The sequence below is a fragment of the Megalobrama amblycephala genome, linkage group LG1 (genome assembly GCF_018812025.1).
Source record: "Megalobrama amblycephala isolate DHTTF-2021 linkage group LG1, ASM1881202v1, whole genome shotgun sequence".
Taxonomy (NCBI): Eukaryota; Metazoa; Chordata; class Actinopteri; order Cypriniformes; family Xenocyprididae; genus Megalobrama; species Megalobrama amblycephala.
Window position 1 is genome coordinate 23107373 of NC_063044.1, and position 19904 is coordinate 23127276.

Sequence of the window (19904 nt, forward strand, 5' to 3'; positions counted from 1 at the left end):
TCGTCGTGCAGAGAGGGGTTTCCCAAGTCGATGATTGGTCCAGATCAGGTCCGTGTGGAACAATGAAGGAAGTCTCTTTGTCGCTGGAGTTGAAGCGGCAGAAGTCGTTGGTTGAACTTTGCGGCGAAACTTAGGACACGAGACTTTCAGCGGTAAAGGAGAATTAAGTAAAAGAAAAGAAAAGTGAGTGAAGGTTGAATGGCTTGAATGAGCTGCTTGTCTGTTCTTTCTTGTTACTCCATTGTTCTTGGTACTTGTCTTGGCTTCTTTTTCCAGAACAGAACCAACTCCCTGTTCGTTTACTAACCAACTTCTCCCTTCACTATCTTGCGATATGATCATTTAAACTTAGTTGTTTGTCACACCTCTGAGGAGTCCTGGCCAGTCAGACATTGTCCTGTTTCAAGCGGGCCTTCCTCTGCCCCCAATAAAACATAAGTGTTACATCCTGTTTCTGCTTCAGCAGAGAGTGCCATTTTAACATAATTTCTATTAAATGGAATACAATACATTTTAAACAGATTTCATTCAAGTCAGGATATAGGAAAGGGGGAAAGAATCAAATTAAGTCCAAATAAGGCATACTTTCAGTCATTCAGTCAAGAGTTAACACATTTACATGAATTGTGAGTGTTCTAAAGCCTAACTGTTTACAGGTAGTACTTGTGGACACATAATGCAAAATGTATGTAGTTAAAAGATGTTTGATAAGTCCGTTAAAATTGTTGGAACAATTTTGAGGCAGATTTATTTGTTCAACAGTCTCTTTGGCTTTCCTGTGAAGTAAGGAAACAAAAGGGTCTGGATTGTCTCTCTGTCTTCTTGGGTGACCCTTTGGTATGTCGCTTCTGCTATCAGGAAGCATGTGTCGTAAAAGTAATCAGCCTGGCTTTATCTGCAGACGGGCCGGAGCCGGAACTTGATTCTGAATTAGGATTATGTTTAAAAGAATCATCTGAATGATTCAATTGTCTGGTTCGTCCACAGTTCCTACACAGTATCCATTTTGCATCTGCTTTACGCTTCCGAACTGTAGCGTGAGAACACGTGATGTGCTTCCTCTGGCACGATAATCTTAGTAACATCTTGTAGTGTGTGATGAGTCCCAGATTTTTAAATCTTGTAGTGTGTGCATGTTTAAGATTTGAGGGAGGAAAATCTGCAAAGATTCTCCTTATGTGTGTGCTGCAACCAGATTTCACATTCGGTTAGGATTGTAAAACTCCTGTAGTGTGAGCCAGGCTTTAGTGTTGTTCAGGTGACAGATACATTTTGTCCATTTAAACCTATATTAAAGACCCATCTGTTGTTGATTGATAGGATTGTCAGGCTGTATAAATAAGGTAAAGAACCAGAAACACTACCTTACAACATCCAATATACTTGTTTCATCGTAAGAAGAATGACAATTATGTTAAAATTAGTCTGTCTGTCTCATTCCATTTCCAAAACAGATGGTAGAGATGACCACAACAACCCTGAATGTCAGAGAACATGACAACTAAACGAGCTCTAGAGACAGATCCACCATGAAGACCTTGTCGACACAACAGTCTTCGGCACAGATCCTCAGACCACGAGAACCACACGAGTCCACTGCAAGGCCACTTCAACTCCTCCCTCTACATGCCATTGTGCTCTGTCCGATCTTCAACAGAAAAAATAGACGAGTTTCTTGTATACAAACAATACCGAATGCGCGCGCATACTTATGCCGGAAAAAACGTTTAATGTGGCTTAATGTACTAAGACAGTGATATTAACAGACCAAACTCACTAAACATCATACTAATGAATCATACTATGTACAGAAAAGCAATTGAGCCCAGAATTTGAATGCAACGCATTTTATTTCATGTTGTGTTTTCCTCCCATATAAAACCGTTATAAAGAAAAAGCTTAAGGTTGCTTAATGTAGCCTATAAGTGATATTAAAGGTGCCATAGAATTTAATTGAATTTACCTCGGCATAGTTGAATAACAAGAGTTCAGTACATGGAAATGACATGCAGTGAGTCTCAAACTCCATTGTTTCCTCCTTCTTATATAAATCTCATTTGTTTAAAAGACCTCTGAAGAACAGGCGAATCTCAACATAACACCGACTGTTACGCAACAGTCGGGATCATTAATATGTACAAACCAAACTTTTGCATATCAAGGCATTAGACAAGCCAGTATTAACGTCTGGATCTGTGCACAGCTGAATCATCAGACTTTATGCAGGTAAGCAAGCAAGGACAACAGCGAAAAATGGCAGATGGAGCAATAATAACTTGACATGATCCATGATATTTTTAGTGATATTTGTAAACTGTCTTTCTAAATGTTTCGTTAGCATGTTGCTAATGTACTGTTAAATGTGGGTAAAGTGACCATTGTTTCTTACTGTATTCACGGAGACAAGAGCCATGCCGTTATTTTCATTATTAAACACTTGCAGTCTGTATAATTCATAAACACAACTTCATTCTTTATAAATCTCTCCAACAGTGTGTAATGTTAGTATGCTCCGTGGCTAATGGGCTAAAGCTATCAAAGTCATTCAGAATCAAATGTAAACATCCAAATAAATACCATACTCACATGATCTGATATGCTGCATGATGAACACTTTGTAAAGATCCATTTTGAGGGTTATATTAGCTGTGTGAACTTTATGCAATGTATTATAGAGTTGTGAGCTTGGGGGCGGGGAGCGCGAGCATTTAAAGGGGACATGCGCTGAATCGGCGCATTTTTAATTATGCCCCAAAATAGGCAGTTAAAAAATTTAATAATAATAAAAAAAAAAAAATCTATGGGGTATTTTGAGATGAAACTTCACAGACACATTCAGGGGACACCTTAGACTTATATTACATCTTGTGAAAAAGCATTCCATGGTACCTTTAAAAGATAAAATTCTGCACAAACCAATTTTTCTGTATAGTATGCTTTATTAGTTTGGTTTGTTAATAACACTGTCTTAGTAAATTAAACCACGTTAAGCTTTTTCACATTGAGCATGTTAGAAAGTCCCATTATGGCGAGTTCTGCATGCACCTCACGGGAGGTAACAGTCATTTGCTGAGAAAAGAGGTGGATGCAAATCTCTGAAGGTAGCCTACAACATCTGTTCTGCCAAATTATTTATCACCATTAATGAACCCTGCAAAGAATATTATATTGTTTTTAAACAGCCCTTGGATGTGCATGCAATTCTTGCTATGTAACGTTATGCAGAACTCCTGTAGAAGATTGTAACGTAAATCAACCATTGTAATTAACATAGATTTTGCATTGTTTGTAAATTCTTGTCGACTCAATAATAAACTCAATAATAAACTGAAACTTTGTGTCATTTGCATATTAATATAACATTATGTAAAACGTTAGCTAAAAACAGTTGACTAGTAGGCCAAGTTATAATGTTAGTCATCAGGTCTCAAGTTTGGGGGGTTTTTTTCTATTTTTTTTTTTTTTTTAAGCAAACAAAAAAAAAAAAAAAAAAAAACTTGACATACCCTATGAATTTATGAACTTACCTGGTTTTGTTGGTTGTTGAGCCTTTCTATCCTAAATGTTTACGACAAGGCTATGGATGACCCGCCACATTTGAAAGAAAATTGATACTGTACAAGACATGAGACGTGTGACAGCTAGCTAGGTGGTTGACAGTGAGAAAATGGCTAACTTCAATTACTTTGAAAGCCCAGGTAGCGCGGACTCCGACAATTATATTAAGAAATTAACTCTCAGTAATGGTGAGACTGCTTTCTGCCCCCTAGTTGCGTGCACATCTCTGTGATGACATTGCACGGAAACCCGTCTATTGGATAAAAAAATTTCTGAATGATATCAGTCCACAATCTAACTTCTGATGCAGCTGAATCATAATCACACTGTATTTGTTTGGAAAACTGGCCCTCGACTGAGCCTGGTTTCTCCCAGGGTATTTTCTTCATTCTGTCATCTGATGGAGTTTTGGTTCTTGCCAATGTCACCTCTGGCTTGCTTAGTTGGATGCCTACTATTCAATAATATTGGATGAGAACTCAACAGGGGGCGGGGCTTCAGATTCTAGAGAGCATTTGATTGGACAGAAGATTTGATGAGAAGCTGAAGTGTGATGTCATGAAAATCTGTGATCCATTTTAGCGGAAGTGAGAGACTAAGATATGAATGCTTGTATATTAATGTGAATTTTGTCATTGTTTTGGAACACATTAGCTTATTCATAACCTTAAGGCTAACATATTCATTATAAAAGCTAAAGAACGTACATTTGATTTCAGGGGGACTTTAAACTGAGGTATTTTTCATAAATATTGCGACTCTATGGTTGTTTTCCATAGGTTACCAGTACATTGAAGCTTTGTGTGAAGCTCAATTTCCATAGGAATAGGGATGGGTGATATGCCCGTAGAGATTTTGGACTATCGCCTCTATCGCGGTTAAGCTCGTGTGACGTTGCTGTGCTGCACTGCAGTTTAAAAACAGGTTATTTTAAATCGTTACAGTGAATGAGAACCCATTTCAGTATTATGCTCTGTGAGTCTCTCTGAGACTCGCTGCGTCCAAAATTTAATACTTCTCTACTATATAGTATGTGAACAGAGTAGTATGTACGAATTTACAGTATTCAAAAACCAGTAGGCAAAATGTACCCAGATGACTTGAATGGAGTTGAAGAGATGTAACTGATGCTGGTAGGTCATGTGACAGTAACAACATGGCTGATGTAGTATGTCTGAATTCATTCATACTACACGCATTTGTACTATATAGAACGTACTTTTTCAATGATCATGAAGTCAATTTAACTCTCAGGGGTCTGAGGCTGATTTGGGGCCTGGAGAAGTTTTGACATGCCCTGACATTTCTGCTTTTTTCAGTTGTTCATAAACATATTAATGGAAAAAGTATCATTACACTGTATTCAGCACAAACTAGGCTATAATAACATGTAAGGAACATGTATGTAGATGTTTATATTTTTGAAGGAATAACGTTTATGCGTAGTTATTGAAAAAACAAAACTTAAGTCACTGAAATAAAGCCAAAAAATATATATTAAATCTGTGTTCACAAGACTTCTGGGTATTGGAGGTTGTAGAATAGAGTTTTTGCTTCAAAATTATGTAAAAATTATCATTCCTACTCCTTCATTTATAAAACAATAGAGAGATTTAAATTTTCTAAAACATCTTTTGGTCAAGAAACACGAGTATGCGTGGAGGCGTGAATAATCCATGAATAATGGGTGATTCTCACCTGAGAAGACAAAAGAATTCAGATAGTAATGAGCTCTGAAAATGACCTGCATAAATAATGAGGCTCTTTCAGTCAGGTAGGCTGTCAAAAAAAACCCTCTGTTGATCATGTCTCAAGCTCATCATAATGTAATATGAAACATACAGAAAAAACAGCAATACTGTGAAATATTATTATAATTTAAAATAATGGTTATTATATTATACTTTAAAATATAATGTATTTCTATGATACAAAGTGTCTGAACAGTTATGTTACCTCTATGGCATTTCATATAGGCTTTTAGTTTAAAAGCATGCACATTTGGAGAAATATTGATGGATTCTCATATGTTTATGTCAATTTTCTATACAGAGGAGTTATTTATTCATTTAATATTCATTGTTCATTCACTATGAAGCGCTGGATACTGTTTTGCAATTCATACTTGCAGCCGGAGGGCGCTCTGTGCACCTTTAGTCCACAAGATTCACCTAAGAAGAAGACGATATTCCATGAATGGTGTTTACCAATTCATACTACAGCCGGAGGGCGCTAAAGAAACAAAAAATCACTTAAAACTTATCAATAGAAGAAAACAAACAGGAATTTACTGCATGTCTTCCAGAGATCGCTAACCTATGGCTTTTATTCCAAACAACAATTTTCAAGGACAATAAATACACGATTGAGATGATGAATGCATGTGTTGTCTCTGAATTTGCCGTGTGAATAGCGCTGGCTCCGTGGGCGTGGCCGCATTAGTGGGATAATGAGCTGAATCAACGGACTTCTGACATGGCTCTCTTTTCATACAGATTACATAAACACAGAATGTTTGTTTTCGATTTGACTTACACGATTTAAAACCTGACATTTCAACGTTTCTTTAGACACAAGTCTCATTTTTTTGTGATTAGTATTCACTAAGTTACAGTTCATTTTCTGAGAACTATCAGATTGGATTTCGTTCAGAGGGAGACGAGAGATCACGCAACAATCAAGCATAGTTTTCTTTATTTTACAAAAAGCACAACATTTTGTTTTTACTCTGAGTGTACACAAATAAAAGAAGATATTCCACAGATTAAAATGGTGTATAGCTCTTAATTGTATGTGCAACATTGACGGAGTATTTTGAGTCTCTTTCACACTGGTTAGAAAAAAACCGCGGTGATCACGCCGGCGTGACCGCCGACCCAAGGGAGTTAAATTCAAATATACACGATTTCGGACACAGCTACCGTTTCTCAGTTATCAAGCACTCGGTCACAGACTGAGTGCTTTTTGCCACCTAATTAGGCTTGAATGGTTAAATACACATACCTATGTGTCAAAGTGACCATGTATTTGCAAGTAAGCAGAGTCATTTATGTCTTAAGTGAACAAACGGTTCGAACAGTTCAGAAAAAACGCACGAGTATGATGGATGGATCCATGCAGTTGGTCTTAGTGACAGCATCCAAATTTAACATTATACCTGCTGTTATTATTAATGCTAATCAAACATCAAAAAATTAGAATCTCTAACTAACTGCTCTTGACTGAATCACTTTTTAAACTGTTCATCTCCAGAACACAAATTAAGATATTTTTGATGAATTCTGAGAGATTTCTGTCCCTCCATTGATTGCTACATAACCATCACGAAAAGTTCAATGAAGCTGTTAGATGCACTTTTTCCTCCAAAGCAGCAGAAAGACAATGTACAGCCTTTTTTTTTTACTCATTTCCCACACATAAGCACTGAAATGAAACTGGTTTTCTGTTGAACACACTTATTATAAAAATACAGAGATGTCTGTTGTGATCAAATTGCATGGTTAGGAATCTGCCTCCTAATTTTAAGTCCACTTCACACCACTAATAATGATCAAAGAGTGAATTACAGAACAAATGACTCAATTTTTTTTCTGTTCAAATCTTGTGTGTGTCTATTTATGCTGCTTCTGGGGCCCATAGTGCTCAACAATTAGGACAGGTAGCAGGTCCATACAGACCTCCCTCCTACATTACGAAGCAACAAAAACCGGTTGTAGGTTCATACAGACCTACGGAGCCCCGCACATGCAAGAAAAAAAATTAAATCGTGCACACGATTGACTAAATTTCGATTTTCTGCATGTCATGCAGTGATGTTACGGTCTGTGCCGAGGCTTCGGAGCGTGTCGAGAAATCCCGGAAGCTTTCAGTGAAGCGCGTATCGAAGCTTGTATCGTTTTACATCAGTGACGTCATTGACGTTCGAAGCCTCGCTTCTGCCTGACTGGTTCGACTGGATGCGGTTCAAATCTTGCCGCGACATTTTGACATATATAAACCCATGGGATCCCCTCAGAATGTGTGGTTTTAGAATAATAATAATATCGCCCCTCCTGCCTATTATGACCAAAGAATTTATTACACACATTTAATAGCCCCATTCATTTAAAAACCAGTACATTTATTACACAGTTATGTTATACAATCATTACATACAACCAGAAAATACACATTACATTCAAATAAATATATAAGTCTTTGTGGAAATTGATTTTTTCTTCACCATTATTTCTAAGCCATAACTGCCGCAAAATAAAGTGTATCACAGATCATATCAGGTCATCTGTAATGTATCTGCATGTTTTACACTCTTTGACCACCAGGTGGTATTGTGAGCAAATGAAGCCTTGAGAAATGAACCCTTTTGTGAACCACTTGGCTGAAAAGCTTCAATGCCTCATGAGGCTTCGTCTCACCATCACTAATGTCATGTCTGGGGCTGTTACGGTTGGTTGCAGGAAGGAGCACAGACGAGGAGTATATGGCGTTATTTTCCTATCAAATGTCGAGAGCGCATTATTGTAGCGCGAAAGTACATTAATATAATGCGCGAGCGCGAATCTCTCTGCTCGCGCGCGGAATATAATGTGCCGAGCGCGAATCTCTCTGCTCGCGCGCGGGAACTGGGCGCGCGCTCTCAGATAGACGCTGCTCTTGTAAGAATTTTCTCTGGGCTCGCTCAGAAAATATGCCTGCACTTAAAACGTGTCCAGTGCAAGCGCGAATCTCTCCTCTTCGCTTAAAGTAAGCGTGTATGCGCACAGACTGTGTCCCGTGCGTTCGCGCATGCCTAAGTACTCTTCTCTACGACTTATTTCTCTTTGCTCTTGGCATAAACACTGTCAAAACGGCAACAACCAATCAGAAATAGGCTTCAACTACTGACCAATGAAAACGCGACATAGTACATGGAATCTTATTGGTTGATATTGAATCGCACATGGAATCAGAATCACTTCGTTCAATCAAGACGAGCCGAGATGGATCCGCCGAATCGACGATCTCAGGTAAACTGTTTTATTTGTTTTGCTGTTAAATATGTCAAATGTATCTTAGAAATGTCTGGGAAGAGGGCGATTGGATTATTTTACATATAAATGACCTAGACTGTCTATCTACACAATCTGTATTGTAAACATTAGTACTCCAGACTCTAAAGTTATCTAAAAGGTAATGTTACAGGGCTGGATTTCCCGAAACCTTCTTAACTCTACGTCGTTTTTAAATTGATACCTTAACCCCTTCAGACCTGAATTATGTGCCACTGAGCAAAAAAAAAAAAAAAAAAAAAAAATATCCACTTGATATTTGTTCTTCTTTAATGTATAAATGAGTCTAAAAAAATCATTTATATTTGCAAACTCAACTCATTTTTATTAGATTTTTTTCATGTCCACTACAATGGACACCAGGGCTCAAGCAACAAAAAAAATTGTCATATTTTAACCATACATTTCTTATGAGCTAGAGTTCAAACACAATATGTGAACCATAGCATTGAATATTTTGAAAAGAACACATACTGTAACAAAGAGCAATGCTATAAGAATGTAGAGAAAATGTAAGATGATAAGATGAATTCTCAAAAAACTTGTTTTATTATTTTTGTTGTTTGCAGGGGTGAATGGGAATATGTGTGTATATGTCTGTGTGTGTTTGTGGGTGTGTTGTTTGTACTTGCTGTTTTTGATACATATATGATTGTGTGCATATAACATCAGGGCATCAGTGTGTGCGTGTGTGTGTGATTCTGTGTAAGTCTTCTGTAAGTCATTCGTAAGTAAGGTTGGTCTAGACCACTCTTAGCTATACCTTATCACTGTTGACAGTCTATACGAATATAATTCTGAAACTGTAATACACCCAGTGTTCAATTAGGATTATGGCAAAGAATAAATGCAAAGATTCACTGTTAAAATCAAATGTGCTTTTGCACTAAACCAGAGACAGACGCGCTCAACGCTTGTCATATTTCATACACAGATATCTATTTTTTTCTATTCTACTAGTAGTAAATGGATGGTGGCGGTGGGACATTCTATTTAGTTACTGACATTCTTTCCAAATATATTTCTTTGTGTTCAGCAGATCAAAGAAATTCATACTTGTTTGAAAGTACTTGAGTGGGAGTAAATTATGAAAGAATTTTCATTTTTGGGGGAACTATCCCTTTAAGCAACAATAAGGTAGGCCTATAGTTCGGGGAACATGTCTAGAAAAGGTATATCTTCATTTAAAAGTCTTTGTAGCACGCTAATAGACCACGTCATCGGGAAACCCAGCCCTGGTCATTATAGTGTCTTTAAACCTGACAATTACTAGTAGTTCTGGAATTTTGTTATTCGTTGTAAGAAATACAATTTATAACTGTTATATAAAATGTCTAACATCTGCTATAGATTTTATAATGACTAGTCTACTTTTTTCCCCCTACAGATCTTGCTTAGACGACTAGTCTTGGACAGATTACTGAATAAGCTGCAGTATATTGTTAACCATTCTGCCTCAGGCCTCAACCTTGATTATCTACATTTCATTTGCACACATGAACTAATACTCATTGATGCATTAGAAGAACTTGTTATCCCAGAATGCATTGTAAATGCCCTTAGAGACCTCTGTATTTTGGTGAGAGAGCAGGTTGAAAATGAAACAAATGAAACGCTTCAAATTGAGGTGGAGGCAGTCGCAGGAGTTATGGGACGACCTAAATTCACAGTTGAAAATGAGAAGATTAAGTCCTTGCTAGACATTCAGCTGCCCGTCCCTTGCATAGCCAAACTGTTAGGAGTTAGTGAAAGTACAGTTTTCCGTAGGATGAGAGAGTTTGGACTGTCTGTGTCAGACTCCTATAGTACAATAGGTGACCAAGAGCTTGATATGTTAGTGACCAACATCAAGTCTCAAATGCCTCATGTGGGCTATAGATTGATGATGGGAAGGTTGAGATCTTTAGGTTACAAGATACAGTGGAGCAGACTGAGGGCATCTATGCACAGAGTAGATGCAGTTGGGATTTTTTCCCGCATGACACAGCTAGGCTGTGTAGTGAGGAGAAAATACTCTGTCAGGGCCCCTCTCAGTCTAGTGCATGTGGATACCAACCACAAACTGATAAGGTAGGTTTCTAACATTTTTGTACAATTGTACATGAGACTGCAATAGAAATAATTAATAAAATTTGTTTTCTTCCAACTAGATACAACATTGTCATATTTGGGGGCATTGACGGTTTCTCCAGAAAGGTAATAAGATGTGTTTGTATGTTTATAATAATACTGTCATTACATATTTTGTTGTGATATCTACTGTCCATTCCAAGTAAACATTATGTTATGGATTTGCTCTCTTTAGATAATGTACTTGGATGCAGCTAACAACAACAAGGCATCAACTGCCTTTACCTTCTTTTTACAATCCATTGAGAAGAATGGTGTGCCTTCAAGGTAATTGCTAGTAAAACTGTATTTTTTTTTTATATTGTACATTATAGTACATTTGAACCCATAGTGTGCTACAAGTGGTAACTAAATATATTTTTAAATACAGATATAGTATAAAAGCACATTTAAGTTCATATTTAATGGTGTCTCAAAATAGCACAGGTGAGTACACTTAGATGTTCTTAAGATTATCTTAAGAAGTACTAAAGAAGAATTTTTAGTAAATAGAGCACTTTAAGTACATTATAGAAATGTTTTTTTTTTACCTGGGCTATCATACTGAGAGACTAACACAATACTGAGACTAACATTTCCTTACGTGTTACATAGAAGAAAGTAAGTCATGCAGGTTTGGAACAACATGAATGAAAAATTAACTTATTGGCTAAACTGTTAAACCGATTGACTAATCTTTTACATTATTGCAAAGGGTTAGAGGTGATCAAGGAGTTGAGAACCTCGACATTGCACGCTTCATGTTCACTGTAAGGGGAACAGACAGAGCAAGTTTCATTTCTGGGAAAAGCGTACATAACCAAAGGTAAAGTAAGAAAATGCAGGTTGTAGGATAAGATGATTCGTTAAATTTGTTTATTTTCTGAAGCCATGCTATATTTAAATGTAGAATACCCTTTTTTTTTTAAATTATAGTCATGATTAGACATTTCAAGCTATTTTACATAATATTTAGCTCCATTTGTGTTCTTAAGAATCACATAGTAATCATTCTTCCTGTTACAGAATCGAACGGCTCTGGCGTGATGTGTGGACAGCGGTGACTACCACATATTACGATACCCTCCATGGTCTTGAAGAAGATGGCTTGCTGGACATCTCAAACACACTACACATTTTCCTTGCCCAGTTTGTGTTTCTTCCCCGTCTCCGCAAAGACTTGCAGACATTTGCTGAGGGCTGGAACCATCACCCTCTCCGCACTGAGGGAAATATGACCCCACATCAGTTGTGGGAGGTGGGACTTATGCAAAATAGCATCAGTGAGCTTGAAAATTTAGAGGTATGAATGAGTTTTATTTCTCTAACACAAATAATGTTTCTTAGAGGTTGCTTATTTGACTAAGAATTTTAATTGATTACATTTCCCTAGGATGTAGAGGACTGTGACATGGACTGGGAAAGTGCCATTTTCCATGAGGAACCATTAACAGCATTTGGAGTTGTGGTTCCAGAACTCCTCCCCCCTCTAAATGAACAAGAAATGAGAAGCCTCCAAGCTGCTGTTGACCCTACAGTGACATCACACTCGAATGGTAGAGACATCTATATTCAGTGCTTTGATATTTTTCACTGACAAATTATGAATACGCTTAATCTATTGTCCTTTGCTTGTTCATATCTACTTGAGATGGAAACATGTATTTTCCAAATAGACTTTATTGAACATAAGAAAAAAAAAAAATTCAAATACAGTGAACTTATTGTAAGATTCAATATCACTCTCTTTTAGGGTGTTACCCTAAACTAAAACTGTAGTGATTGTCACAAAGAAGTATGTGGTGCTGAACAGTGTTTGTGGAATGCTTACCATATGACAGCTTAAACTCTTTATACTAACATTTTTATCAACTTGAAACTGTAATACACTGTCATACAAGCAATAAATTCCTGGCAAAGAAATTGTGTCCATCGTTTCTAAACTTAATACATTTCCATGTTAAACTGAAAATCTTGTGCAGCTAAACCTTCAGAAATTCCTGGCCAAGAAAGAAACCCTCCATCAACACAGTTTTGAAGTCTTCATACTTTGACATGTGTTTAACAGGTAGCATAATTGTATTGCTGCATGCTGCCACAGTTGGATAACATATCCTATGCTCATTATATTCTGCATCACAGTTATGGTTGAATTGCACTGTGATTTTGAAATGTGCCTTCTCTTGAGACAGAATAGGAATGTGTCCCTGTCCTGTCACCCACTGAAGGAAGGTCTTTGGAGTCATGGGGAGAGTACCCACACCAGAAGTACTGTCATCTGAAAAACAAATTGCAAATGAGTAATTATTAAACTTGATGGCAGATTTTGTCTTTAATAAACATCAGTCCATCAATTCCATCTTCCATACTGCTTTACTATACATAGTCATGGAAGTGCTGAAAGCAACCAAACATCCCACTACCGAAGAAAGGGAAACATCCTGAACAGGTGGCGAGTAACAACAAACTGGGGTGCATTTCCCGAAGCCAACAAATCAGCGAAACTTGTGACCATAATTGTCTAACTGTGCTTTTGGGAAACGCATCCCTGTTCAGTTAAAGCAGGGGTGGTGAACATTGATCCTGGAGGGCCACTGTCCTGCAGAGTTTAGGCCCAACCCTGAAAAAACAACTCACCTGTCTGTAACTTCAGTAATCCTGAAGACCTTGATTAGCTTCAGGTGTGTTTAATTACGGTTGGAGCTAAACTCTGCATTACAACAGCCCTCTAGGATCAATGTTCCTCACCCCTGAGTTAAAGGGATAGCTAAATAAAAAATCTGTCATTATTTACTCATCTTTTAAAACCTGTTTTTACTTTAAAGAAAAGTTTGTTTTATATAATGACAGTGAAGAATGCCTCTTGTGCAGTATTTTCCTAAAGTAATTTAAATTCTCACATAAAGAGGAAGACTTAGATTGTAGTTTAATAAGGAATGTGGTGCAGAATTGTTTTTATGATACTTGCAAGCCCGTTGTCAGAATTCATTGTATTGATAAGAGCAGCATTAATCTGCACATTGTGTTCTAAGCCATGCAAGTTTAGAATGATGTGAAGGTAAGTAAATCACTATTTTAGTGTGAATTTTACATTCACTTTTAAGACTTGTAGTTTTAGTGTTTTTACTTTGCTCCTGTTCCTGAAGAAGGTCTTGCAGATGGTTCATCATGGCAACCTCGACCTGTTCTCTGTATGAGCCCTTTTCACTGAACTCTGCCTGGCAAATGGAAATGACGAAATCTGCATCCACAACCTGTTAAGTAAATGTTGAAAAACAATGAAGAAAAATTTTCAAATTAAAGCCTAGTCTTATCTAGAGCAGTGGTTCCCAAACCTGTTCTGAAGGACCCCCAGCACTGCACATTTTGTATGTTGCCCTTATCTAACACACCTACCTCAGGTCTTGTAGTCTCTACTAATGAGCTGATAAGTTGAATCAGGTGTGTTAGATGAGAGAGACATCCAAAATGTGCAGTGCTGGGGGTCCTCCAGGACTGGTTTGGGAACCACTGATCTAGAGCAGTGGCTCTCAACTTGTCCTCAGGACACACTGCACATTTTGTATGTTTCTCTTATTTGACACAGTTCAGTTCATGGAACTCTCTCCTAACAAGCTGATGATCTGAATCAGATGTGTTAAATAAGGGATACATACAAAATGTGCAGAGCAGTGGCTCCAGAGGACTGCTGAGAAACACTGATCTATACACAGTTCACATCTGGTCTCCTGGCATGTGTTTGTGCTCCCTTATAGTTTTAAAACTATTAGAAGCTGCACTGTGTAAATTCTGTCACTAACCCACCCCAAGTTAGTTGATCAGATACAAAATAGATAAATAAAAAATGTTATGAAAGTATAATAAGGCAGTTTTACAATTGCAAGGAAATTAGCCTACAAATATTGATGGTTTCTGCATGTCCTAATAATAATAATAATAATAATAATAATAAATACAGTGGCAAGCAGCAATGATGGGCTAAAACTCCAGTGCCACAATTCCTGAAGCCAGTTGGTGGCACTATGATTGTGAACCACAAAAGCCACATCTATGTGGTACTACTACTACTACTACTACTACTAATGTACTTACTGCCGTTTCTGTCCCAGGAACAAACAGAGGCTGACAAATTTCTGGGTGTTTTTCCATAAGACCACCAAGGCCATAAAGCTGCAAACCCTTCCTGATCTCTTGCAGCATAGGGATCAACTTAAGAGTGGCATGTAGGATAATAGCTCTGGAAAAATAGCATTGTGAGAGACAAAGTTATGCACACAAATGAATTTAATTCTGCCAAACCTCACTCAAATTAATATTCTTAAACAATTCCTACATACCGGATAATTTCATCCTTCTTCTCTAAGCTGACTACGCCGAGATACCCACAGCTCAAAATGTCTTCTGTGAGCTCTGTAATTGAGCTTTCTGTAGCTGATTCAACCTGAAATAATTGTGCATATATTTAAAGGTCTTCATCAAAAAACGGTCTATCATAATCATCTAAATAAAAATACCTGTGCTGTAAGATCACGATAGTGCCCATTTCCCAGATCATTTTTTTCTAGGTGTGCAAACTCTAGAGAGCCACTACACAGGACCTTATAGCACCAATGTGCAAGGAAGTTTGGGGCTGGGCCACCCTGGGCCAAGCTGACCGCCATTATTTCTCCTATAGTCCTGAATAAGCAAAATAATTTTTCTTTAGTTTTTTTCACATAGTAAACATTTAATAACAGAAGGTGAGATTAAATTTATTGTCTTATAAAGTATCAAAATACATACTTGAAATGACCTTTGTCCAGATCAGACAGAGAATACTTTGGTGCTCCCCCCTCAAAAAAACGCCCTTCAATGCCTCCGATCATTTCTTAAATGAGAAAATGGTTATTGTAACAATTCTGCATGACTTGTAAAAGTTTATCACATGTACAGCACCAGCCATTCCCATTTGAAACCCAGCTCTGCTTCAGATCATAGTTCTACTAATTTTTAACGCATAACTTCAGATGTGTCAAAAATAGAGAAACTTTAAAAACATGCAGTGATCGGGAAACTCCAGGAATATTTGGAAAAACCCTGATCTACAATATATTTTTATTCATGTTATGCAATCATGCCTGTCAGAAATTCCTTGCTCAGTGCCCCAGTGTCTACTCCAGCTTCACCTATAAAGGCAACTTTCAGTTTGTTAATGGGAGATGACTTTTTTTGCCTCTGCCACTGCACAAGGCCCCTCTCCAGCATGTTTTGTCTCGATACGGTGATGTCAAATCTATGCCCTTCTGTAATTACGGCTGCACTGATGGTTTTGAGAACATCTTCAAGGCTAGGTAAGACAAGAAAAATACAGCTAAAATATTTAATACTATTAACTTCTGTAATAAATGTAAAATTGTATATCTAAGTTAAAATTTAAAAAAATATAGTCATACCTTTCGATTTTACAGCCAAATGGTTCAAAAACATCTTCCAGATCAGAAATCGGTGCTTGGGAATTCTCCAAACTGCATGCAACAGAATAAAACAACAAATTAAAAATACTGACCACTAAATTAATTAAATCCATTTTGTTAGGAAATTTTTTTTGCAATTCTTGAATTAAGTTACCTTTCACCACAAAAGCTGGCATGAATTTCTAAATAATCCATTGGAAAATTATTTAGACACAGTGGACAGGCAGCCTAAAAACACAATAATACAATCAGCCAATAAAACAAATTACCACTAAAAAATTTTTATATATATCACTTAAAGCTAAAATGCATATTATTTTCGATGTTAAAAAACTCATACTCACATTGTCATATGTAGATACTATAAATATGAAATTCATTAGCTGATTTCTTTGCTAACTGTACACATTGTCTCTTTAATGCTAAATAAATATTATTATTGCTATATTTATTTTAAGTGACCTGTCCATCTACACACAACAAATGAGTTTGAGTTTGTTTGTATGTTCATACAGTGGTACAAATAATCACACACTTCAGCTTTAATGAATAAAGAACTCTATATGCAGGGTAGTGGTCTGGCAGTATTGTTCATTTGATACCTCATTGTTTGATTTATTAGTGCTAGTGCTGGCTTCTGCTGAGGACAATCCAGCAGTAGTGGGTACAGAAAAAGACTGCAATGAAAACATATGTATTAAGAGAGTCATCAGCAAGTCAATCAATCCACCACTAAATATCATGAAAATAAATACATTAAACATATAATCAGTGTTAGGTAGTACTATATATTGCTAAAAGCTTTATTGTTAATTTGATACCTCGGAATTTAATTTATTAGTGCTAGTGCTGGCTTCTGCCGAGGACAATCCAGCAGTAGTGGGTACAGGAAAAGACTGCAATGAAAACATATGTATTAAGAGAGTCATCAGCAAGTTAATTTATCCACCACTAAATATCACAAAAAACCAAACAAATTAGAATTAGTGTTGGGTAGTACAATTTTGTGGTAAATGCTATTGTTAATTTGATACCTCGGAGCTTGCTTTACTAGTGCTGCTGCCACCTTCTGAAATGGGTTTTGGTAATGCTGATCCATTGAATACAGGAAGAGGAGAAGACTACAATGAAAATATAAGACATATAATCACCTTTCAAAAAACATGACAACATTTTCCATTAAAGAACATTTAAATGTTACAGTGAGGTTAAAGTTTTCCTAAAAATGTAATTACCCTTCCAGAACTAGTGGTATCATCCTCGGTGGACAATTCAATAGTACTGCATGACTTAACATGCATAGCCAAGATCTGTAGGGGCATGGACAAGCTGCAGTTTTGGCAGGTTGCTTTTGGCATTTTCTGAAATTCTTCGGCATCTGAAGGAAGAGGCATTGTATCTAGCTCCTCTTGAAGAGGAACTATAAACATGGTAATCTTTCCACCTCCACTTGATGATTTTAAATACTGGCCATTATAGCCATCAGCTTCTGGTGGGACAATCATCAGTTTTCGCTGTCCTGACCCACCTTTAAAGACAACAAATCCAACTATATACTACTGAGGTTCTTACTCGTTGTCACACAATAACATGTTGTAATTTTTTCACATTTATAAATTTAGAATACAATTTAGAATTTAGAATATATTTATTCTAATCTTAATTACCAAGAGCCTTGTACAGGAGCCATCCTCCAGTGAGTTTCATAAGTTTTGGATAGTGTTCCATCAGTTGCCTTGTTATCTGCACAAAAACAGATTTCTGGGTAACCAAAACATTCAGTAATACTCCTACATTTATTTCAAAAGCAGACATACTGAACACAAATGTTAAAAATTAATAGAATGTTAACAGTACTTTCAGTACATTACAACTTTAAAACTTTTTAATATACTAAAATTTATCTGCATACAATAAGTGGCGGTTTCCCGGACAGAGATTAAGCCTAGTCCTAAAATAAAATGGCCCTTTAAATTATGGTTTAAAATAGTCCTGGTCTTAGTCTAGTCCAGAGTTTAATAAGCTAGCTAATTTCCTGGAGGTTGATTTAACAGCATTGTTTTTGGTTCAAATGTTATTGCTTCATTTTAAATTGACTTGAAATGGTTACTAGAACTCACTTGATGTTTTCATTTTGAAATAATGTTTCAGTCAAGTAACCCAATCAAACAGGACTTTCACTTCCCATCATGCTTCCCACCAGCTGAAGTGGGAGAGTAAATGTTGAAAAAGTGTTATTTTATGCAGTTTTTAGAAAGATGAGAATATGGAGAGACTTCTTACTATTTAATGTTCAATTATGTAAATGTTTTTGTTATGTTAGTGTTTTTTGGAGATTACCGTTGTGGTGAAGTGTAGAGCTTGTGCTTGGGTTGAGGACCTGCTAACAAGCATTGCCTTTTTTATATAATGAAGCAACTACTATATGATAGTCCTTTAGATCAAACCAGTATCATTTCTAGACTGCCAACACTGATCATCACGTGAAAATAGTTATGTTTAGTTTGTTGCTATGTAAAGGACAAAACAAAAGCCTTAATAATCATATGATTATTATATATATATATAGAATTATTCTATTTAAAATAATTAATTACAAACAGATTTCCATGCATTTATTTTTTTCACAGCTGGAGTATTTTGCATGCTTTAAAATAAATGTCTCTTGTTTAGTTATGTTTTTATATTGGAGTCTTTTTTGCTGCAATTGTTTTCCTTGGATTTGCTACTCAGTTCCCTGCAATTTAAGCTTTTCTTGGTTCATTCCATGTTTTACAGGCAACCTATCTCATGCTAATTCAGATTAGCACAGTTGGTTTTAAATTAATCTAGTTTATTTTAATTCTGGACTTCATAGTCCAGGTTTTAGTAATCTGTACTTAATCTGTGTTTCAGAAAGCCATTTTTTAAACCACAATTAACTATTCTAGATTAAGGCTTATCCTGGTTTAATTTAAACCCTGTCCGGGAAACCGCCCCTAAGAACCTGATAATGTGCTATAATCTGAATAGAATTCACAATGGAATGCAAACAATACTGTAGCAAAATCGATTTTAAAATTAAACGGTTATATTTTTTTGACCTAGACTGTCTATCTACACAATCTGTATTGTAAACATTAGTACTCCAGACTCTAAAGTTATCTAAAAGGTAATGTTACAGGGCTGGATTTCCCGAAACCTTCTTAACTCTACGTCGTTTTTAAATTATACCTTAACCCCTTCAGACCTGAATTATGTGCCACTGAGCAAAAAAAAAAAAAAAAAAAAAATATCCACTTGATATTTGTTCTTCTTTAATGTATAAATGAGTCTAAAAAATATATTTGTGCAAACTCATTTTTTATTAGATTTTTTTCATGTCCACTACAATGGACACCAGGGCTCAAGCAACAAAAAAAATTGTCATATTTTAACCATACATTTCTTATGAGCTAGAGTTCAAACACAATATGTGAACCATAGCATTGAATATTTTGAAAAGAACACATACTGTAACAAAGAGCAATGCTATAAGAATGTAGAGAAAATGTAAGATGATAAGATGAATTCTCAAAAAACTTGTTTTATTATTTTTGTTGTTTGCAGGGGGTGAATGGGAATATGTGTGTATATGTCTGTGTGTGTTTGTGGGTGTGTTGTTTGTACTTGCTGTTTTTGATACATATATGATTGTGTGCATATAACATCAGGGCATCAGTGTGTGCGTGTGTGTGTGATTCTGTGTAAGTCTTCT

General features: G+C 36.5%; 2 protein-coding genes across 3 annotated transcripts; one reads left to right on the plus strand and one right to left on the minus strand.

Annotated features, from left to right (window-relative positions):
* The first annotated feature begins 8030 nt into the window (after positions 1 to 8030).
* LOC125244374 lies at positions 8031 to 12643 on the plus strand. The gene is made up of 7 exons (XM_048154468.1): positions 8031 to 8564; positions 9994 to 10676; positions 10757 to 10802; positions 10912 to 11003; positions 11431 to 11541; positions 11742 to 12018; positions 12109 to 12643. Exons 1-7 carry the CDS (start codon positions 8466 to 8468, stop codon positions 12310 to 12312), a joined length of 1512 nt encoding a protein of 503 aa, XP_048010425.1. The 5' UTR covers positions 8031 to 8465; the 3' UTR covers positions 12313 to 12643.
* Positions 12635 to 18353, minus strand: LOC125244677. 2 transcript variants are annotated; one of them, XM_048154825.1, is made up of 9 exons: positions 17836 to 18353; positions 17404 to 17696; positions 17203 to 17289; positions 16990 to 17064; positions 16771 to 16845; positions 16323 to 16396; positions 16148 to 16219; positions 15053 to 16041; positions 14908 to 14952 (listed from the first exon to the last, which is right to left on the minus strand). In XM_048154825.1, the coding sequence occupies exons 1-8, from the start codon at positions 17981 to 17983 to the stop codon at positions 15819 to 15821; spliced, it is 1047 nt and encodes a 348-aa protein (XP_048010782.1). In that variant the 5' UTR covers positions 17984 to 18353; the 3' UTR covers positions 14908 to 14952; positions 15053 to 15818. The 2 variants fall into 2 exon arrangements, with proteins under 2 accessions (XP_048010790.1, XP_048010782.1); XM_048154833.1 differs by lacking the exons at positions 16148 to 16219; positions 16323 to 16396; positions 16771 to 16845; ... (2 more) ...; positions 17404 to 17696; positions 17836 to 18353 and adding exons at positions 12635 to 12993; positions 13843 to 13969 and having other exon boundaries at positions 14808 to 14952; positions 15053 to 15156; positions 15230 to 15392; positions 15498 to 15778.
* Between the last annotated feature and the right edge of the window lie 1551 nt (positions 18354 to 19904).

Excerpts from the sequence above, each read along its gene's own strand:
- LOC125244374 (XM_048154468.1), top strand. The coding sequence starts at position 8,466 with ATGGAATCTTATTGGTTGATATTGAATCGCACATGGAATCAGAATCAC. Across the intron at positions 10,677-10,756 it reads ACCAACCACAAACTGATAAG|ATACAACATTGTCATATTTG; the intron begins GTAGGTTTCTAA and ends TCTTCCAACTAG. Across the intron at positions 10,803-10,911 it reads TTGACGGTTTCTCCAGAAAG|ATAATGTACTTGGATGCAGC; the intron begins GTAATAAGATGT and ends TGCTCTCTTTAG.
- LOC125244677 (XM_048154825.1), bottom strand. The coding sequence starts at position 17,983 with ATGTCTGCTTTTGAAATAAATGTAGGAGTATTACTGAATGTTTTGGTT. Across the intron at positions 17,065-17,202 it reads CTAGTAAAGCAAGCTCCGAG|TCTTTTCCTGTACCCACTAC; the intron begins GTATCAAATTAA and ends TTTTCATTGCAG. Across the intron at positions 16,846-16,989 it reads CTAATAAATTAAATTCCGAG|TCTTTTTCTGTACCCACTAC; the intron begins GTATCAAATTAA and ends TTTTCATTGCAG.